We start from the raw sequence: 23788 nt of genomic DNA, 5'->3' as shown, positions 1-23788 counted from the left end.
CGCCAGTTTTCCCTTCCCAAAATTACATTACGTCTGACTTATCTCTAACAGAAATAAACTTATGATAGTCTGTTCTACTTCCCTTCCACAATATTAGCACTACTTTGGCAAACTTAGCCAGTTTTACGCTGTCGGGTAACGCAAATTAAATCTACCCCAACCTAGCTTGTCACATAATTGTAATAAAGTCTGACTTTCTCCTGTTATTGAACATCATATTAGCTCATAACTCCGAGCATTCACCTGGCTTTATTGGTCTCATCCCATTCCCTTTTCTTTTCAAGCTTTGATCTTCCGAAGTAGCTGCTCCGAACGCCCCTATGGTTGTCCACCTGAACCTCCAACTGGACCGAATTTATTTATGGTTCTACATTGGCTTGATTCTAACATCAGAGATAGGATCTACCATTTACCTCTCCTATGGATTCCCCCATCTGATCACCATCGCTTAAGTTTTTCGCGACCCTGCCCATTAATTCAACTGCTCAAGGCGACCCGTCGTCAGCAACGATTTTTAGTTTTAGTCCAGATCGGCAAGCTTTGTCACAAAAATAAATCGTACCTCTCTCAGCTGGCTTTTCTATCTTTTTGTTTTCTACATTTTCAAGCACTTAAAACGTAATAAACATTTCACCCTATTTCCCCTTCTACCCGCTCGATCACTCTTAACATCAGGATTATACCGAACCGAGCGTACCTCTGTTCTCATGCTACCCGAAAGCTAAGATGTAAACCTTTAACTATATATGTTTTTATCACCCCGGGCAGCTCCTTTCGCCTAATTGCACGGAGGGTGAGTGAGCGCAAGCAGACGTCAAACGTCTACATGGCAGTGAGGTATGGAAGCCGTTCCTAACTCAACTAGTGATACCGACAAGTGAAATCTCAATGACTGTGAATCCGTGCACACGGGTTGAAGCTCACAATGGTGCTGATAGCTCAGTCGTGCATGTAGCTCATCGGAAACCCCGTGCGGCGCACCCAGTTGCCCCTAAAGGGTCTTCAGTCCACTATGTCCGCAAACTCCACACACGCAATGGATAAACCATCTGAATGTGCATGATACTGGCATGCAAGACATTGCCAGACGGAAAAAATCGGTTAGGTTCTCCAATATCCGGATAACTTCATGCATCTAACATGCTCAACTATTGCTTTTCTCGATGAAAATTGCAAATTTTGTGGCTCACACGGTTGAGGAGGAAGAACAGTAATGGTATTTCTCTGAGATGTGGGCAGTCTAATGGCAAGACACGCTAGAGTCTTTGTCTTCAAAAACCCCTTTTTTGGCAACTCGCCATGTTGGTCACCGTGATCGCCAGACATATTCTACTCTGACCCAAACAGTGGCAAGCATCGAGCTTGAAAGTCTAGTCAGCAACAGCACTGTCCAATTAGATGCACAGTGTCTGATCTTGTCCCGACTTGCTCAGAGTGTCCATGCGCTGGACACTTCCATGAGGTAATTTGTTGGTCTGTTTTGCTGAATATTTTTGGGAACGTAAAAATCGTCCACGCCAAAGTCCAATAACTTACTGAGACACGTCCATCATTTCTCAAGTAACACTGGTCAATGTGTTCACCTAACGGACCCCGTGAATTATTAGGATCACGTAAAACTTGGCTCTAGCCATTATGTTTTGCGTCCATCCGCAAAAACGATTGAGGTGGTGATGTTTCTCCAAGATGAAATCCATCTTGAAACCAGGCCGAATATCTCTATGAAAACAATGAGACGTGGTAATGGATTATTTATGCGTCATCAGTAAACTGCAATGTGAATAGCATAAATCAAAAACTCGCGTCCACATAATTTAGATGGTGTCTTCGAATTTCGTCTCGTAAAAAAGTTCGGCGGCAAGATGCAAGCCAGCTTATGTAAGCTTCCATATACATTACCAGAGATGCAAATCATATTGTTTGATCACATTTTTTGTCAGCTAGATCAGAAGGGCAACTTCAACTGTTTTCTGTACCCTAAGCACGCAAAAACGCGATCCGTAAGTTGCTCCAACAACTTAAAGTGCGAAAGATCCAAAAGATTTGGCTTGCGGTTGACAGAATAAACTTGATGCTGAATCATACTGGGGTGACCAATTGGGGCAGTTTAGTTACAGGATAATGTAGGAAAGCGGTAACTAAGTGTAAGTAAACAGAGAAATATGGGGAAACATAACATTAGGCCATTATCGAAAGGTCAAACTTTTTGGTTGAATTAAAAGCATTATCAAGCCCTCTGATCCATACTACTCTCCGGTAAATAGTTTGGTGATCTGTGATTAAAAATATATTGTCGGCCAAGCTTGTCTCGCATGTCTGGCTGTTTGGAAACGCAGCAGCATGAACTTTGTAAGTTCAGGTCCCATAAATGATGCGTACTTAATGTCCATCAATTATGGCGAAGCTTAGGGATGCACATCTCCGAGTTATTCAAGAGCCACTGAGCGAGCAAAATTCGCAGACTCTACCGAAGACAAGTTTAACTTAAACTGATCGGCAAAGCTCGGTGAACTGCGCGTGCGTTTTTATGTCGCTGATGCTTTGGTTGAAACATTCTTTCGAAGGACATCACGAACGAAGAATAAACTGGATTTCTTTGAGTATTTCGTTAAGGCCAAATTTGTGAATGAATGAGGACATTTGGATAGTACCATGCAATTTGGATCGGCATAGAACACAAGGCTTGAAGAACCTAGATGACTGTAGCCACCTGAGCCCTGTCAAAGAATCTCTAGCAGGCTTTGGAAAGTTTCACCCAAATAAACAATAAATTGGTTTCAAAGCGTCATGCGCAGCTCATGACACTTTTCTGGCGGTTAGGAGCTCTGCTTAAATTTTTGGTGGAAACATGTCTATCAGCACACGCATTGAGAAATAATCCCTGAGATTCATGGTAACTTACGTTTGACATCCACAGCGACATTTAGATTTCACCGAATGAAATCATTTGTGGTTCTAGTGTCCTGCAATGCTGGAAGAAGTTGACCTGAAAGCCTGAATCTGCTTGATGTTGACAGTGCGATTATCAATAGCACTAAGCGGCTAACGCCACCTGTCGACATTCGGTGACCTTGTTCTTCCTGAGCCGCACACTGTTGAGGTTTGGAGTCGTTTTTTGAAGTCTTGCGTGCATTTTTCAGGGCTAGCATACAAGTTGCATATAAGTTGAATTTGAAGGTCATTTTCTGCGCAAGCAGTGGAATATTTAATCACTCGCCAAATAACCAGTAGAGAAAATACGTTTATCTAATAAAAGTCAGTGCTGTAATCCTGAAAAGCTTGTTATCCTGTTTTTACAGTGCATTCGGGGTGTCAGCGTCAAAAATTTAATCTGAAACGCCTTGCTTAAACAAGGCATGAGCAACGGTAATCTGGTTTAGCTGGACGAGGTACCTACCATGATAACTGGAGTTGATGACATCAGGCATCTTTTTAGCGGCCTAATAGACACGCTCACTAAGGTGTGTCCCATCTTTAGTCCTGGTTAGACTAGTCCAAGAGCGGTCTGGCGTAAGCTAACTGAGACACCTGAAGGTACACAGGAATGATACGGAGAAAACACCATACCCCCCAAAGAACACCAAAGAACTCTGGATGAATTTTCTTGATGGAGTGAGGAAAACACTTTTGAGGCGCCAGTTACATACGGTAATCTGCGCTTTCGTCTATTTTCACATTACAAAGAAGACATTTATTGAGCATATAAACGCACAATTGATCACTATGGTGAGGATGCCAAGCCACTGTCAACGTTACTGATATCCACTTATATTGCTGTAAAGTTGGGAACGTAAGAACATAGTTTGTCAGCCCAAGTGGACACGCGTCTGAGGGCTTACCGGGAAGTTTGGTGACACAGGTGTGATACAGGAATAGTTCTCTGAAAAACCTTCTACAGTCTCCGACAGGAATTAGTGCAGAAAAATGGCCATTATCCATTTTTTTGCTCAAAATGTTCTTCTTAACAAAAAGAATATGAGTTAGCATAGAATTTTCCACGGAATCTGATTTACGTTAAACCTGTGAACCTGTCAAAACTCCCAAACCTAGTTTGATTTTACCTGTTGTAAGGCCCCCATGCACAGGTTCATGTTCGCCGCAAGGGGGACGGCCTAGAAATGTGCTCCCCTTCATGATCTTCAAGTTTTTGGCGAGGAATTTATTTATAATGACTCTCCCTAAAGTGAGTTGCATCACCTTGAATAGAGTGACAGTAGCTTTACTAAGCCTTTCGCAGATTGGCATTAAAGGTTGCTAGCCCCAAAACATGAATGGCGTCTTCGTCTTAAACCGACGGAATGTCTGGCGATGTTTGGCATATCAGGAAGATGGTACACCTGGGTCGTTTGTGTGAGCTGAAAAGGTTGGTCTAGTAGAATCAATTGCAAACCTCCTCCTTTGTAAAGAACGGTTTCGTCAAATGCCGAGTTGGAGCCCAACTTTTGGCTTTCACCTCACCTGTTACCACCGGGGAATTTGTGGACTATCCATTCCTGCTTCAAAAAAAGGAAACCGTTGATTTGTTTCACCCGCGATATCTGATTTCTAAAAGCATATCCAGTACACTTAGTAAGTTGGCCTGCTTTTTCATTTAGGCTTACAGCATTTGCGACTCAGCATCTAACGAAGTGCCAGCTAGTTTTCGGGGTTTTCCGCAACTGACTTCTGAGGATTATTTGTGACAGGTTCCTAAAATACGTTGATGGCTCTGGAAAAGCTCTTAGTTCGCTCTACCGCTCCAAGGATTCTTTGTGCCAAACACTGTGTCAGATTTGTGGATCTGATGAACAACTGCCCAATGAGAATCTACTGAAGCGAGCACCAGTTAAACCTGGTACAATCCTGGGAAATTTGCGTAGTGAGTGCTTTAAAGAGGCATTTGGGGTTCGGAATTCCTTGATGGGGTCAAAACTCCATTCTCCCTGATCTAATGGGTACTCTATCATCATTTTACCGGGGTGTGCATCATATCAGGTCAAAAAGAGAAGGTAGATGGCCCATGCAGGCGAGGCGACATTTTGAGTCTGTACCCTGCTTTAAACGGTCTTACGTCTTGCGGCATGGAGCTCAGGCAAAGATGTTTTAGGGGATTCAAGCTATCGTAAGCTTTGATCTTTGGTCAGAAAATCTTATGACTCCACACAGTTTTTGATCTTAAAGTTTTATGGGGGCTCTTCAGCACAATTTTTGTATTCTAAAATGGTGATTTACATGCTTTTTGTGTTGATTTCAAGCCAATTGATATCCGAGAGTCAAGTTTCTTATAATTCAAAACGAAGCAAATGACTGGTTCAAAAATAATCATGTGAGAAGGGTAAACAGAAAGGTTCGTTTGACCGTCAGTGCTCGAAGTGTAAGAGATCTGGCCGCTGAACCGAACTACAAGCCAAGCTTCCACTGTGGCTGACTGATTGAGTGGCATAGGCCTGCGGATGGTGCACGGATGAGCCGCTGTTCAAATACGGGGTTCGATGCCCCACTATTTCCGACCCTTGACGTTCGTTTCACGCCAAACTTTTGTTTATAAAGGGTTCAGATATCCTCTGCTTCTCCGTGAATATTTTATTGATAACTGTTGTTTGCAGCGCGTACTAGCGCAGTGTGGGTCTGTATTTTTCGAACTGTTCGTGGTCACGTGGATTTTGATCAGTTTTAGAGATTACGCGAACTATTTGACTAAGACACAATTCTGTGATACCTTGGTGAGCAGTAAACCCAAGGCATCATGGAGTTTGTTGAGCTCACAGATGTACGTTGCTCTGCGCCTGTCACGCTTGCGTCATACAGGCGCTATTCTTATCGGTAATTTGTGGACTTGTCGCGGTGCGGTGGAAGCCGTACTCAAGGGAACTTACTGGACTTTAAAGCCTGTCTGTTTGAACGATGAAATCTTTTACTGGTATCACATTACGCAGAAAGAGGCGATAAGGAACTTGTCCTCGATGCTTTATCTGTTTTACGTTTTTTCTTTGTAAATAGCTCTAATTTCCGCGCCTCTTATTGGCGTTTTTTGGGCTTGGCTCAATCCTTAGGATGGCCCCTTGGAAAGTTAGTGGTTCCAGGATAATCGTTACGGCCATTATAGATGATGAGAGTAGAGAAAAGCCCGACGTTTGTTTGATTCACCCACCTTATAACCATTTGGCTCGAAATGTTTCCGGGAAGCAGTGCACGGAGACAGTTCCGTTGGGTTCGTTTGTGTAACATCTTTGGAAATCGAAGCACAGGTAAATATCTGTTACAGTTGCTCCCGTTCTCCGAGTTTGAAAGGCCTAAATTTGCTCCCAGCTTTTATAACTTTCCTTTTGGTGGGACAGCGTTGGACGATTGCTTCTAGTGTTTTTGGGCATCAGTGTTGATAGAGACGCGTTTCCCTTAGTGACACACCAGAAAATCCTTGTCGAACAAACGTAGGTTAATTCTCGTCACGTCCAACCATTACCGAAATAGGGGAAATTTGGTGTCTAATAGATCTCTGGGGGTCTATTTCTGTGCAAAGATGGTGCCCATTTATCCGTTGCAGTCAGCCAACATGAAACTCGACAGGTCTTTCCACTTTTGAAGAACGCTTCGCGCGACGTCAAAAGCCCCGGTAAAGTTCGGTCGGATAAAGGACTAAACTTTGCAGGTAAGAGAAGGCTGAAGTAGAGCTAAAAACTCATACACATTACTCGAGCTTAGGCCCCCCGTGTCTGTGTAGAAGCTAACAAACGAATGCACGGGCAGAAGTGAGGTTGTCGTGCCCTAGTCTGTGGAACTCAGAACAAGACTACATACTTTCATAAAAGAAACTACTCACAAGGTTGCTGAAAACTCTCCGACATCCCGCGACCGGTTTCACCCTTCTTGGGGCTCATCAGGCAGGCGCAGCCCCCGAGTTTCCGTCAACCTTATGTTCTACTTGAATCCAAATTGCACTGTTTTCGAGAAATACACTAATATGCAAATCAATTTGGTTTTCACGAGAGACTCAACTCGAATATCGTGCCAACTGCATCATGAGGCGGCCTGTGTGCAGCACATTCAGTTGTAGAATACCATAAACGAGAGATTCAGTTGAGTCTCTCGTGAAAATCAAATTGATTTGCAAATTAGTGTATTTCTCGAAGATTGCATACTGTTTATGGATAAATGAAATCGCATAGTTGTCCTGATGATATCTGCAATTATGGACTATCTCCACTGAATGGATGAAATTCTGGTCAGAGAATTAGCTTCAAGGTGTCAGGTAGCTTGTTGCAAACCAACTCAAGTTGAGACCATGATAAAAGTTTTGGAGTTACTCAAGATCGTACAGAGTGATTTGACAGCAGTCCTAAGGCTTATTGAAATCTTCCTCAACGGGTTTTAACTTTTTTATTGGAAACGTTAATCCAAAATGACTGTCAACGGTTTGTGTATTCACATCATTTATGTAGAAGACGTGGCAGCTGGTCTCTGTTTTTGCATGATTTAGTCTGCAATGAAAACCCGCAAGATTCTGTTGAATAGCATTCTCTACATCACAGTAAGTTTACCAACTGCAGCACCGAATCACTGAGCTATATTCATTGACAAAGCAAAACTGCAAGTTGCTTTTCATATATGACATAGATTGCAGATTCTACCGTGTCGCACACCTTAGAGTTCATAAAGCAAGGTTTCTAGGTTTCCGCAACACAAATGGGGAGATGCAACTGATAGATGGTTTGTGGAGGTTAAAAAAACTGACGCGTACGGATGTATGTAGAGGTGTAATGAGGCAAACTAGGACCCAGCAGTTACCAAGTGTCAAAATCACCTGGTTTACCATCACGATCCATTATTAAACAGAGCAAAAGTTTGCGCGTTCTTCCCGCGTTATGATATCTCTACTTTAAATGTACTATCTTCACAGTGCAGGAAGCAGTGCTGCACCCAAGGTTCCGCAGAAATGGACAGCGGATTATTCGATTACCGGGTGCTCTTCATGTTTAAAGCCAAACTATCGTGCATAGGCCATTGACTCTGGATAGTGGGCGACGGTTTTCCAGCTATCATCAGGTGCTTCACAAGAACCTTGTCTAGGAATTATATGGCTTTGAACAATTGCAACCTAGAGCCCTCTTTCACAAGTTGATTCTAAGAATAACTCCGGTTGCATGTGAGATGCTGACTGCCACAGCGTCAAACGGTAACGAGTAAATTGCGACATTTGTAATACGGGAGGCGGTAAGCATTCCTTGATAATGTTGAATACCATTATCAATATTATACAACTGAGTGATTTTGAATATCTGAAAGTTTGGGATGAACGTGAATAGATGAATACTGAAAAAAAGCTTCCATGTCCAAAGAATGGGCCATATGTACTTGAAAAACCTGAAGAGAAGTTCAAAAACAGCCAATCCGATAGCGTGATTTCGATCGTTGGAAGGAAAGGAACCTAGGCTCCTGGTTGTTGAAATTGCTAAATTCCCACTGAGCATTGTGTCGGGAACTTAAAGCAACATAAATACCGGCTGTCCTGAAATTATCTGAAATAAATGTAAACTGGAAACTTCCACCGGAAAAAAAGAAGAGCTTCACCGATTTGGTAGCCGAACTGGCTGTCATACTTTAAGGAACCAAAGCCTTCCCATTCCAAAGATGCCAACGTAGGCTTAGGCACTGCAAGCCTATCGACATCTTTTACAACACATCTCCCGAACTGGGCTTGAATTCCACAAGATGAAGCAACAATCATGTTGAAGCTGAAAGGTGCCTGTCAACCTAAGGTATCAGTTCACCTTGATGAGTCCTATCCTGTTCCGGGATATTCGTAGTCTATTTGTGGTAATATCAGATAACCTTATATCAGATAATATCAGGTAACTGAGCTTAATTCCGGGCTGTCTATGGGTTTGTGTTTACCTCATTATCGTGGGATTTCTGTAGAACAACTGTATTCTTTGACCTGCATCAGAGTTCCAGAAAAGTTTATTTAAACGCTTGTTTCTCCCACGATTACCACTAGGTCAGCTTTGGTCATGAAGATGCTGATAGCAGAGTGATATTTCTGCGGGTCCACCTGACCGATCGGGACCATGGAGACCTTAGATATTCCAGGGATCTGATAAGGACTCAGACAAAACCTTGTAGTGTTGGATGGTCGTTCATACGTCTCCCGAAAAGTGCTCACTTTGCTCTTTGTAAAGCTAACAAAATCCGTGGCCATTTGTATTGTACAGATGACGGGAAAGTAGTTCATGTCAACATTTATGTGGAAAAATTTCTTGCATCGTTTGATACTTTCGAAGGATTTTACGGGCACTGCTTAAGGTTACCAATAAACTGGAGTAGTTTTCCCAGGCTTTCTGCTTAGATCGGTTTTAACTGCGGAGCGAAATAGCTATTACAAATTTCCACATGTTCTCACATTCCCAGTGACTGCGAAAGAAGCCGGTTCATTGTGTTTGGACTTATGTGATTATTGTCGGAAGTTAGGTTGAGGTCAAAGTGGGACATCGTGCAGTGGCCTAATCATTGCGTTGTTCCTCGATGTTGGTTGAATCTCAAGTAACTCAGCTGAACTCGAGTGGTTTACCACTTTTAGCTGTAAATAGAGCTATTCTTAGCGTCGTATGAAATTAAAGGTACGAGGTTAACAATAGTGGCATTCTGCCGCACCCGGTCACAAATATAATTGTATATTTCAGGACCTATGCGACCCGCCCGGGGGAATTCAATCATAGCTTAGCTCTCTTAACACAGCGAAACCAACTATTGTGACGGTGGCTTAGCCGGTTTAGTCCCAAAGGGAGCATACAGCCTCAACTGATAAATAGTGGGCCGGAAGGTCCGAGTGGTTTGATACCATGCAATGCCGAAAGTCCAGATTTGTCCGCCGACCTCCGACTGAGAGGCTTCGTGAAATTTTTTTATCCCCGTCTTGTCGCCTAGGCGTCAGCCAGTACGATCGTGTTTACCAGAAGCTGGCACATGGTTCAGTTAATTTACAAGGATGCTGCGGAAAGGGTTAAACCGGTATAGTCAGTTCGGCGAAATCCCCGCGTCGCTGAAGCTCCCAAAAATAGAACAAGCAAAGGTTAACATGGACCAAATAATACTGCGCGAGACATGTGACTTACAGTTCTGTGGGCGGATGTCCAGCGTTTTGCTTCCCAAAAGTGTGGGATTTGAACCCAGATCATTCAGCGCAAAGGAGCTGCAAATGTCTCGTGTCAAAGTGATATGGGTATTTTGGAGAATAAGCTTTTCTGGGGAAACAGAATTGATTTCGTGCAATATTTCGTCCAACTTTGGGCAATAACCAAGAATTGTAACCCATTTGTAGCGATAACGAAACTAAGATTGCACCTGATAACAGGAGTTTATACTCCGACCTCATATGTGTATATCTATCTCTCCGTATTATATGTGCCTGAAAAGGGCTACCATGAGCCCCAGATGTGAAATAGTAGCATGATTGTGCACGCCATTGAAAAGCCTCGCTCAAGTGGTTGCATTTATGCGGTCTTCTCTTCTACGTTTTCCGACCTTTATGTGTGCTCTGTGACTCCACTAACACCAATTTCAGTGCATGTCTATTCCAGCAACGGTATGCACCGTTACAATATCCTTGTGAACGTCGAGCGCCACGGCCATTTTGACTACCCCAGAAAGTCAGATTTGCATTCAGGGTTCTAACTTCTTAGCTTTCAGTTCAACGGTCTTTCGCGTAGTTTGTGTGTGTCTATGCGTTAGGCCAGCTGAGCGCCCATACAGGTGCGTATAAATCACATGTCGAACCTCGATTTTATAGGCGATCCGGCAACTCGTATGGATGTCGAAATACATGACACAATATTGGAAAGCATCACAAATACATATCACTATATTTTATACATCATTGTATATGTTATGTATTATATATTACAATTATAAAGCACCAAGCTATAATTCACTCTTGATAATAACATTCACACTCCCTAAGATTCTTTGAACATCCTCGGGGGCACTCCGAATTTATGGTGCCGCCAAGCACTTTTGCCCACTTTTTTACAATCTGTTCTATGAGAATGGTTGCCAACTCCATAGTTATCAAGATTTTTTCACCTGTCATCCTTGTACCTAAGGCGCTTCTGTAGTGATTCAAAGATTGTTGATGGAAATGCTTTCTGTCCCTTCCATTTTCGGAGTCGTATTTTGAAATTCTAGGTGCGACCTTCTGAATCTTTCTGTTCCGGCTAGGAACAGTGTACTGTTCCGTGTTGCTTCTAAATCGGCCGTATTCTGGCTGTAGAGTTTTGGTGTCCTGTTCTAAAGCCTATGTGACGACACTTGGCCACATATTGACCACATTTCGAATCTACTGATTAGCTGTCACATCAAAGTAATGCGTTCATCCTTGTAGTCACAGAGTATTGTCTAAAACTTTTAAGTCGTATTCTATATTCTTGGTAGTTTATAGAGCAAAGTTTTTTCTTGAACATTTTTCAATCTCGTGTGTTAGCTGTGGCCCTAAAGTTCCACACGTCCTCTTTCAAAATGGTTAGTGTTCTTTCTATAGTCTAGTGCTATTTTCTTTTATATGAAGTGAATTTTATTCGGCACCTTCACCTTGCTCCCTCGCCTTTCGTCTATGTCCATGAATATTCATCCTATTATGCAGACGAACTTATTATGAGTGGAATACCTGCTCCAGTTGCATCATGTTCCCTTTCTGGTCACGTCGAATATTAGGATCCAGCCAACGTCTGCCTTGCATATACATTACAAGGTGTGACGTTGCTAACATAAAACCCTTCATAAAGAGTGCTAAAAAGCAGTCAGGTCATGGGTTATTTTGTAGTAAACATGTATAAAAATACTTACTTTAAAATTTCAGTTGAAAGCTGCAGCAATTAAATCTTCAACGACCAGCAATTACAGTTTATCGAACAGAATATTTTAACTCATTCAGAAAAGCTTCGTCTGTGTGTGGTAGTAAACACTTGAAACACGGACTCTTTCGGGAAAATATTGCAATGCAATATTGCAATATTGCAGATAGCCTTCGAATGTTATATAAACGCACGCAGGCAAAACCCACTCAGATGCGCACTGATGATGTCTCCTCTTATGGTGATGAGAAGTTTGCAAGCCAGTTGCCAAGCTCGGCGAACAGATCAACATTCACCTGATCAACAACCGATTGCAATGCACAACTTGGATACTTGCTGCATGTGGGAACATGCAACAGAAGCCTCCCGATTACAAGCGCACACTGCCGTGTATTCGATTATCCATAATCTTGGAACTGTAAAGGATCGTCGCTAAGCCAGTATTATCCACAATTAGAACCCGTTGTACCATGTGTTGCAGTTATTTCTGTAAATAACATGAGTCGCCTTCGCTGTATCAGATTTTTCTTCGGTTTGGTTATTGCTCTTTTTGGTGCGTTTGTAGATTTGTGAACCACACTCGTATTATGCTGTCATAGTGTGGTCGCAGTCATCTCAGAAAGGTTCATGATGTGTATGCATTTTGCGGTGTCAGTGATTTGAAGCGAACAGAATTCCCTCGGTAACCGCTCCTTTGAAGGAATTCTTGTTAGTGTTTTTCTTCTTTGACCGCCAATTCTACTGTATTTGTGTCTGGATGCAATTCTGTTTGTGATGGGCTGTATGGGGCTGCGATAGTTCCAAAAATTACTCTTCTGCCTTCATCTGTCTCCTTTACTTAACAATATCACTGTCTTTACTAAATTTTGGTAAACACTGGGTGTATTTTCACGAGGAGCCGTACTCACAAGGTTGCTGGAAACTCTTTGACAGCCCATAACTGTTTTCACCCTTCTTGCAGTTCATCCAGCAGCCGCCAACCTTATGCTTTACTGGGGACAAAATTGCACGAAAGTCGATAAATGTACTAATAAGCACATCAATTTGGTTTTCACGGGAGTCTCAGCCGAAAACCTCGTTTATGATATTTTTTAAATGAATGTGCTGCATACTGGTCACATCACATTTCAGCTGGTACAATATTCAAGATATCGCTGTATATTGTATGGACATAATACGCACGTTTGCACTGGTTTATTCGACATTCCAATGACGAAGACATCTGGAAATGTCATTTTGGTATTGTTCCGTCATTCCATCATGAGTCTGACATGATCGAAAAGGCCGTTTTTTAACTGGATTGTTTGACACAGTTCGTTCCTTTTGATGGCATGAAATTATCGTTCGCGTAGCGAATTCATAACTTGGAATCGACCACGGTGCACTCGTTATTGCATGGCGAACGCGGCGATCAACGCTGGAATGCGCAACCCCAAAGACTCTCCTCTCCGTTGTTTGTAGGACCCTACAGTCAAGTAGACGATGAAAAATCCACAAATTCTTCAGGGTCCACAACTTTCTGATAGCCCAGCAACTACTGCCTTGGTTGTACAAGAGTCCGCAGATGTGAACAGTAAACCTTAAACAAGCAAGTTAACCAAAGCCATCATTTTGCCCCCCTCTTGCGTCTATTATTTTAGCCAAAAAATGTTGGCTACTGCTATTGAGTATTGTGATGCGCCGAATAGATATATGACCTTCCACAGTGTGTATGAAAGGGTGTTGAATTATGTGCCTGGAAATAATACGGCTAGACAGGATGGGGTTAACAGGATGGTGTGTACTTTTAGAAATCCGAGGGAGTTTGGAATATTCGAATTATGGTCTCTGATCCTTCAAAGTTGTTCGTTTGCGGTCTCTTAGAGGGCTCTAGAAAGTTTAACGTTTCTGTTCGTGGTGCGTGAGGTGTCATTGAGTAGCGCCCACTTCATTTTTTTCATAGTGACTGTCGAACATCCAGTAATAACCGGTAGGATGACGATGTTTTCATCTTCAAGTTCTTCAGTGTTTCTTTTTTCGTGTTCGATAGAATACCTAAAGTTTTATTGCGTGTGCTATGTGGTACAATGGCTCAATGGAGTTATTGTGCAGCGTTTCCTTCCGGTACAATGGATTTCACCGGTACCTGCAGACTGGTTTGTTGAGCCCAGAGTGTAGTAGCTGCTTCGATGTGTCAGAGTTTGCGCGTGTGTGTGTCCGTTAGTCGTTCCATCATTGATCTGGCGTGTGACGTGAGTGGCTGATTGGGCGCGTGTCCGATTGATTTGCTCACGTGAGCGTTGTGGGTGGACAGGACATGTACTCAGTTGTTTGCTGACCCGCCACGAAAGCGGACCAGGTTGGCCGCGTGTACACAGTGCACCCGTGTCAGTACTTACGTGTTCTTCTGACTTACTTTGAATTACAATACAGAGAAATAAAGTTTGTTATCTTGATAACTACATTCTGTGCCTGTTCGGTCATTTGTTCAATGATGAGATTCCTGGTCATTGCCTTGTTGTTGTTGCCTCCATTTTGGTAGTTTCTGGCCGGTTCTGAGAACCTGTTTTCTCGAACAGTCCTATTCTATACAGCGGTGGATCTGATTCTTCATTCGAGACTCATACTGAGCTTTTGTATAGAATACGGTCATATAGTCCTCAAACAGATCTCACTTTCGTATACTTTCTGATATGGCTATGGGCATCCGTTATCATCCGTCTGACAATCCGCCCACCATGGATTGTGGCAAGGGCTAAGCCTTGTAAGTAACTATTCCGCTGCCGATGAGTTACACTATGTTGAGGAATTTAGTTTTATAACGAATGCAACTGTTTGCTTAGAGATTCTTCATAAACGTAGCGCTTATTCAACCTGTAGTAACAGCACGCTTGCTCAGTGAGGAATGCTGTATAATTTTATCAATATAATATGTTCTTTGTATGGGTAAATTGTTGGGCGCGTGTGAGTATTTGAAAAGCCCCCCGAGAGCTTCTATATGCAAAGTAAATTCTGAGGTGGAGGCCCACCATCTCTCCATTCCTATCTGATTTCGTGACTGATGAGGTAATGGGGCGAACGCTACGTCTTCATAGCCATCATGTTCAGTCTGGACTACACAGATGAAATGGTCCTCGTCATAGAAGAGGAAGAAGCGCCGACATTTTCGGATGAACTCACCAAAATCATCCCGTGCTTTGAGATACGCTTTGCACTCACAAAGTGCAGGGTCATGCTCCTGGATATGCAGGCGCTATGAAGGCGCTATTCAGAATCCAAGAGAGGCCCTCGAATTTGTGGAGTGTTTCACGGATCTCGGAAGTTGTATTAGTTCTGATTGTGGTGTGACAGATAAGGCAGTGCCGGAATAATCAAGACTGAGATCGCGTTTGCTAATTTGAGACATATGGTGACAAGGCGGCATATCCCTGAATCTCAATGGACCTGTTAATCAGGCCACAGTACGGCCTGTTTTGTTGTGTGGCTGTAAGATTCTGCAGCCCAAGAGTAGCGGACCTGAGAACCCTTAGGTGTTTGACAACGACTGCCTCAGAACTACAGCTCATGTAGTCTGACGCCAGCGAATCCGTAACTGAACACTCAGAGCGAGTGTTCGGTTGTGCAACAGGGACTTCAGTCAGAGAATGTCTCTAGTACCAGAATTTGCGGGGGCTAGACCATGTATTGCATATGTTGAATCATCGTCTGCCGAAGCGAGTGATGCAGGGATCAGGCCACAGGCCTGTTTTGTTGTGTGGCTGTAAGATTCTGCAGCCCAAGAGTAGCGGACCTGAGAACCCTTAGGTGTTTGACAACGACTGCCTCAGAACTACAGCTCATGTAGTCTGACGCCAGCGAATCCGTAACTGAACACTCAGAGCGAGTGTTCGGTTGTGCAACAGGGACTTCAGTCAGAGAATGTCTCTAGTACCAGAATTTGCGGGGGCTAGACCATGTATTGCATATGTTGAATCATCGTCTGCCGAAGCGAGTGATGCAGGGAGAGAGGTGGTCAAACAATAACCTCCAATAAAGGGATGAAATATTACGAAACGTCTTGATGCTGCCGGTGTGACTCACCGTGTGTTTCCGCGCGATCCACTCTTTGCATGGTTGCAGACGCTACAGGGTATGATTGTTAATCGGTGTCAAAAGCGTTCTAGTTGTTTCTTTCAAACCAGAGTGTCTGAATGAGTGATGGATGTATAGAGAGCCAAACGATTGTGATGGGATAGCAGTAAGTCACTCCTCATCCACTTTTTTCCTCCATAATAAGGCTTCCAAACAAGTTGTGGTTGTAGGTTAGCGGAGCGTCAGTATTGAACATTTACGTCATGCTGTCGATGATAGTGACTATGCCTCTTGGACATTTACCCTCGTTGTGATGTTGTGCTTAGTCCACTGTAGTCTTGAGGCAACAGTCCACCAGCAATTTCCCCCTCCTTGAGAGACATCAAGTTGAGTTTCTATAAGTCTAATTTCCTACTTCGTTCTTGTGGCTTGACTGCTTAGGTATACCTTGGAGAACTGCAAGCACTCATCGATTTGCGGACTGTCATCAAATGGCTAGATGGTAATCTGTACTCCTGTATGTACCGGTGTCCCAGGTCTCTAACCGATTCAGACTAGAGGGGGAAAACTCTAGCTTACAATGTAAGATCACTTGACAGTACTTCACAGCAATTCGTAGGGGGGGGGGGAATGGACAACAGACCTACTTTGTTAGCATTAACAGTGAAAGCAACTTGTTTGCGTAGACTTTTCGGTGTATTTATCAGGTGCTTAGTTCCTCAACTACGGCGCAAGAGCATAATTTTATGGATTCCGAATTTTCTGATTTCCTCGCTCCGAACGTATAACATCATTGTCTCCCCACTTTGGTGCATCAAGCACTCTCTTCGCATCGGGAGTAGGAACTCAATAAATAACTGACGATAGACAAGAGAAGACAGAAAAAAATATTCCGTGTGTGACCTAGATCGCTAGTCTTAACTGATGTGCTCCTTATCTGATTCAAGCACAGAGACCTAGGCAAGGTGTTAGGAGAGTGATAGTGATGTGCGGCAGAGAAAAGTGTAGCAGACGAGGTGGCTGCGAGCGGTCGAACGCGCTATCGGACTGGGATGGGAATGAAGTCAAATCAGAATTGCCACATAATTAAAAACTTGTGCATTTTTCACTAATACTCGTGGAGCATACTTAACAGGCAGACTGTGCCCAACCGATCCGTCCATGGTCCTTCTCAAAAATCGTATACATGTCACGTAAAAACGCAATTCCCAGTTTCCACACAGCGCTTGCAGCGTGCTCTGGAGTGGGGACAAAAATGCTGCCACACACTAGTTGTCCGTTTACTGTTTTCTGGAAGTAGTCAAAGAAGAAAACCTATTAGGAGATGTTAGGAGGACACGTGGCGTTAAGGTTCCAGGCGGTGGATTATCACTCTACTCTACATCCTAGTCTGTAGATGAGCTGCAGATAACATACTGTCAGGAACCAGTTTGGGTCATTCAGTGCCGAGCCGTAAAACGGTTACTTTAAGTCCTATAGGACAGAGCTGCAGAAATCCTTACCAAAAGTAGTTTCAACAATATACGTGAAGTATTCTCATCCGGCGTTATTTTACATAAGCCTATAAGCCATTGTCTCAAGGTTAGGAAAACTAGGAAGTAATTTTGCCGAGATCCTATTTTACTCACCTGGATTTTCTTCTGAACATTTATCGTTCTATATTAGCTCTTAACCGCCGATTTTTCGACTTTCCCTCTTGATCTGCTTGCAGTCCACTGTTTTTTCCCAGCATGAAGTTTTAGATGATGATTTTCTTTCATTTTACAGTTTTTTTTATCGTACTTCCTCTTTGATCACCACCACTTAACAGTGGATTTTGTGCTTTGGACCATCTTCCTCTTCGGTCGATTAATGCCAGCTGAGTTTTGGTCCAATCAAACACGTTACAGAGAGGTTTCTTGGTAGATTTTCTGGGCAACCAATGACATTTAAATGTATTGACGAGTGTTGAAGTGAGGGACATTAAACCACTTGCAACAAAAATCAAATTAAGTTTACCCCTGCTCAGTTCTGCACGCATATGATGCATTTGTCCCTTCCTAGTAGAATGGGTGGGCATACAGGCAACTCCATTTGTTTGTTGTTGTCGCTGACGCATGAAGCTAGAAATTATTTAGATTTCTCAGGAGAAGACAGCACACTACGGTCAAGACAGAACAACCGCAGAACAACTCTTGAGTGTTTCCTTTTGCATTCATATTGGCGGGCCGCTAGTGTAAGCAAATCATCAGTAGTTTAACGCGAGGGTCCCTGAGTTCGTTTATGTCGGCCTTTTGTTTTTCCATCGTACTACATGTTCTTGTGAGTAAAATATCGACCTTTTCATAGAGGCTACTGAAAACTCTACGACAGCCCATGACCGGTTTCGCCCTTCTTGGGCTCATCAGGTAGGCGCAGTCCCCGAGGTTTTGTCAACCTTATGTTCTACTTGGATATCATAAACGAAAGATTCAGTTGAGTCTCGTGAAAACCACATTGATTTTCAAATGAGTGTATTTTTCTAAGGTATCGACCTGTTCGATCACATATGATCCTCCTATGACGTTCGCCCTCGTCTCTTGAATTCCATTCAGATCAGCACAGTGGCGCAGTTGATATGGCCCTGTCGACTTTTGGTTATTGGCCTGTCCACCGGGCGAGGCAGTGGGACTTCAAACGTTTCATCTTCAATCGAGATGACATAGTCAGTTCCGGGGTTGAGGTGGTTAACCTACTCAATCGCACGCTTATGCTTGCAATCCAGTTGCCATCTTTGGTGAGCGAGAAAACAACTAAGCTATCTATACTCCGCAAAATTATCATTGTCGAATATGTTTATTCCTTAGTCACACTACGCGTAATTTCAAACCACGTGCATGTGAAAGACAGAGTGCGCAGCGAAACAGCACCTAAATTCTCCATCACAAACACATTGGATCGTTGTCCCGGTGGCTGACAAACTAGTCGCGCCACGGATCCGTCATCTAAGATGTACGTCAAAAGCGCGGAACTGCTTGCTTTGTTGGTGTAACCAAACAATGGACGAAAGATTTTTCGGACAATCAGCTCCACCAAAACCGACGAACAGGTTTCCGAGGAAGGCTACTAAATCATTACATCATAAAGGGTGTGATAGTTGGAACGACATTTCAGGTGGGGACCACTGAATCTCTTGTTCCAGCGTACCGAAGGATGGCGCCATTTTGGTGAATGAAGTTATCATCTGCTCTGAAGTGAATATCAGTCAATCTTAATTTATTTTGACCGTATACAATCCAGTATTATGGAATGTGTCACTACGCAGTTGGACAACGTACGAGCCTACCGAGTTCCTATATTTTTCGGACAGTGCTTTAAGAGAGCTTTTGTGAATTCAGGGGGAAATTACTGCTTTGAACGGAGAGACCTTGCTCGGGGTATGTCAGAACTGATGCGTCTATGCCGAGGCTCTTTTGGAAGATATAAGGGTAAACTTAGGAATATTCTAGATCTATGAATGTCTTGAACTACTAAAAGTTAAAAAAAGGTTGATACTGCCAAAATTATCTTTCCAAGCGACCAAATTACTTGTAAAATTATGCTTTGATTGTTTTTTACAATAATAAATCAGCAAAGATGTGCTTGAAAAACAACATTGAGGTATCCGAGCCTAAAAGTCCTGGAAAGATTACCTGCTATTGGACAGTGGCTCTACCGGCCTCTAATACAAGCCCACTTAGTTTAAGGAGATATATCCCAAGGCTGCTACTTACAGAGTTGCTGAGAATTTTTCTATAGCATCCTATCCATCTTACGCTTCTTGAAGCCCATTAGTCCGACGAGTTTTCGTTGTCAGCAAGTGACGAATTACACTCATTTGCGACTTACACTGACCTTAAGGAAAGGCTCAAACAGATGGCTTGCTGATGAATGTGTTGCGTAAATTTCTTAGTTGATATGATGTTCAAGATGTTACAGTGTATTTTTTGATGCAATGCACTACTTTTAAGGTCGCTGAAATCTCCTCAACGACCCACTATCGGTTCATCCTTTCTTGAGGCTCATCATAAATGAGAAAATTAGTGAAGCCTCCCGTTAACATTGAAATACCATCCAAATTACTGCGTTCCGTCGATAAGAATAGAAACTCCCGCAGTAGTTGAGTTGGTAGCAGACTATGCCAGTTTTAGGCTACAACTGATCTCATCTGGAACCCAGCTGAATCTCTCGTTTTTTGTGTGACGTTTTCAGGCAACTGAATGTGCTGCACCAAGCCGCCTTATGTTTCAGTCGCGATAAAGGTATATTCGTAATGCACTACTCATAAGGTTGCTGAAAATTCTTCGATCGATCAGGACCGGTTTCGCCCTTCTTGGGGCTCATCAGGTAGGTACCGTCCCCAAGTTCCCGTCAACCTTATGTTCTAGTTGAAACCAAATTGCACGAAATTAGCGAACTACACTTATTTGCAAACAAATGTGGTATTGCGAGAGACTCACCTGGAACCCAGCTGAATCTCTGCCTGAAAACATCACAAAAAATCGAAAGATTCAACTGGGTTTGTGATGAGTCTCTCTCAAAACCAAATTTGTTTGCAAATGAGTGTATTTCTTTAAGTTCGTGCAATTTAGTTCTAAGTAGAACGTGAGGTTGACGAAAACCCGGGGACGGCGCCTACCTGATGAGCTCCAAGAAGGGTGTAACCCGTCGTGAGCTGTCGCAGAATTTTCAGCAACATTATGAGTGGTGTATTACGAATACCACTGATCTCATTAAGCTCATCAGGCCTGTGACTCATGTACGAACGAAAATGCTTTAATGCTATGTTAAAAGCATTTTGGGCGAGATCCGGCATTTTTATGGAAGATACACTATTCCGAGCCAGCTTGCTGTTCTGAGAAGCGCTCACCCAGGGATTATTTCGTTTCAAATGCAGCTAACCTTGTGACTTTTCGACTTTTTGCCCTACGAATATCTTAGATGCAAATAAAATGAACATATCCAATGAGTAAGGTGGAAGGCTTTTCACTTCATGGACACCCATACAACAATTCAGTTAACCGGACACAAGCAACCGAATCGCATACCTCACTCACCGTTTCGGTCCTGATTAAATCCGTGCACATGTCCAGTCGTCGTCAAACCTGTGGTTCACATACGGTGGTTTTTCCTGGCAAGGCTACGAGTCAAATTAGAGTACACGCAATCGTTTACAAACTAGAAGACCTTTTGTGCCTTGTGGACAGCAACAGACATCCTCCAGGATGCTTGTCTCACGTCCCCAAGGATCATGCGCTCCCCACTGCCCTAGAGGGACCCTAGTGACTGCCAATTCAGTGTCTGTAGGAAGTCCCCAAAAAGTGTACTTGCTCATCATATTCAGTTTCGATTCTCAGAATTGCAGAGCACTTTTACAACTGCTGTGTGTGACTGAAAAATGAATGACTGACACCAACTGATACCAGTGGCATAGGAAGTTGTGAACAGACAGCCGTTTCACTGTTTGCTTGCCCACATCCAGTAAATTTTTCACTCGTTACAAACTGGTGTGTAAAAGTACGTTATCTATGGAGAAAGACGTGAATAGCATCGCAGTTCTCAGAGTCAAGAAAACCTCACATATGACTCAAGCGATATGATTCACTTGAGCGGACAACAAAAGCCGATTCTGTCGGGGTGGCAGCAAGTGGGCATGTCAGATTCATACAAATTCATACAGTTTCTTAAAGGTTTCATCTGGCTGTCAATGAAAATCTCTTGGTCGATCGCCGGACTCCAAGCCCCAATAAGCGTCAATTTCTGAATGTTAGTTTACGCGTTATCCAGCCCCCGGTAGGGAATAATCCCGCAAACCGCGGGATAATTTCTATTTCAGCGTGCATGAGGTCAAGGTCTTCTGCAATTATGCTGACCGACAACTTTTATTACATTAACAAAACATAAGTATGCCATTTTGCTTCCAACAAGAAAGTTGCAATCGTTATAGAATGTACAGTGAGGGGGTCTCCAGCAGTTTGTTTCTGCTATCATAAAATGTGTCTAATGGTGATATTGTAATATTATGCTGAGATTTCGTATCGCACTAAAAAGCTTCAGTGTCTGTTGTCAGTGTGGCACAATGTATATGGTGTTACTAGATTTACGCTTCTTTGCGTTATAGGTCGGCAACTGCTGACGAGATCATCCCTAAGTAGTTTATGCAACATCTAAATGAGGTATACCTTTCCGGTTCGTCTTATCGATAGGAAGGGGACAGGCCAGTGGATACTAGGTTAAAAAAACGTTTGAATGAGTGACAGCAACAAGTATGATTTAGTGTCTGTGCAAGATACCAATCTGAGTAGCTTGTTTTTCTCAAGAGGTCCCGAAAGTTCCTACGTCTGTTTACATTTTCCTCTGGATTTTAATGGTAACTTCATCAAAGCTAACGTATAAAAAGGTATTTATCTCATCACTACGCTACTGTTGGGCTACACTTATCGAAACAGTCAACTTTCTTGTCTTCAGAGGCCAGCATATAGTTTAATTCCTCTCATGATAGTGTGACTTGATATGCCTGCTTCAAATAGGTCATGGAAATTTGATCTGGGTAGATACGGTGGCATTCATCATCACCCTATTGTGATAAGTTTCATCAAGTTGAAATGTTCACGGGGATCACAGCCGAGTGGAGGATGATTACTTCCACAACGCTTCCTTTAAAAATAAACGAAAGGTCAATTTCGGTGGTACATGTACTGGAATGTTAGTGCTACAAAAGGAGAGAGTAAGGACATCTTTATCAAAAATCCAGCGGATGTGCAAAAAGCTTCAGTTCACGTTTGGACGGCTGACCTTGTATTCACGTTTTGTTCGGCTGTTTGAAACGTTTGACAAAACTGTGCCCATAATTTTTTTCTAACTCCACGTGTTTTGGAATCAGTCTAGTTCATGAGCTGGTCAATAGACCACCTAGAGCCGGCCCGTTTATTGCACCACTTGTACATTGTTGCTAAGCGTTTTCCTCTCTTTGAAACGAAAACAGCTTCAAAAATGTCAACGAACCTGCTGGTCTTGATGAAGTCCGCCTCCAGCAAGAACCATTTTGATTTGGAACAATATTCCGAGTTTTTGTGCTGTGTGAACATTCGGCTCTTGTTTTTCTAAACTTAAAGTAGTCAGCAATTCTTCTAGTTACACCTTCGAATTGAAGACCATTGCAACTAGTGGTTCCATGGACAAAAGTTCAGCCCATTCGATCGAAGTAAAACGGATTATTTAGGTTACTCACTTTGGTTATGTACTCTTCGGGGCTCATATAAAACACCGCACCATGAATAATAAATTTAATATTGGGATACAGAGGTATCCGATCGCAGAATATCGCACTGGAATTTTCTCCGTTTGGTGCTGTACGAGACAAGCCAGTGTTCATAAGATTGATGGTCTCTCTGGGACCGTAAATAAATGTGGACGCTGTATCCACCAGTGCCTCGAAATTCGTACCAATCGTTCCGAAGGAAACGAGTTCCAATCTTGGAGGAAATTCAACACATATATTCTTTCAATTTTGTGCTGGAAGCAAGCATGGTTCCGTGATTCATGGCTACATTTACCGTTTACCACAAAGTTTCATGTTTACGACTGTGTTTGAGCGTACAGAATTAGGTGACATCATTGTGTCCCACCCTCACCGTTAGTACTGGAATTGGAAACCAGACACCAGTTGTTCGGTTGGGGGGAGGACCAAGTAGGATTGCATCCAATGTTTTTACATAGCTAACCATAAAAAGAGAAATCAAATTTATAAGGCAGAAGTTTAGTTCTGATCTTCGTATTCGGTCACTATGACAACCACCGGGGAATCAGCCTGGAAGTGGCAGCATCGAAGTTGTTCTCTGGTGTCATTCTTCAAAGGTTGACTGAACACAGTAGGAGACAGATCCGTAAATACAAAGCTATGTTACGCCCTGAAAGAG

The 23788-nt window shown here is 42.9% G+C and overlaps 1 protein-coding gene across 1 annotated transcript; it reads left to right on the top strand.

Moving 5' to 3' along the window:
* Nucleotides 1-6763: 6763 nt before the first annotated feature.
* Nucleotides 6764-12918, top strand: T265_14101 (hypothetical protein; the record flags this gene model as incomplete). Its single annotated transcript, XM_009172023.1, has 2 exons — nucleotides 6764-6955; nucleotides 12784-12918. Coding segments are annotated over 2 exons (327 nt in total), but the record flags the coding sequence as incomplete, so codon positions are not given.
* Between the last annotated feature and the right edge of the window lie 10870 nt (nucleotides 12919-23788).

This window comes from Opisthorchis viverrini, assembly GCF_000715545.1.
Source record: "Opisthorchis viverrini unplaced genomic scaffold opera_v5_141, whole genome shotgun sequence".
NCBI lineage: Eukaryota > Metazoa > Platyhelminthes > Trematoda > Opisthorchiida > Opisthorchiidae > Opisthorchis > Opisthorchis viverrini.
This window is presented reverse-complemented; position numbering and strand designations above follow the sequence as displayed.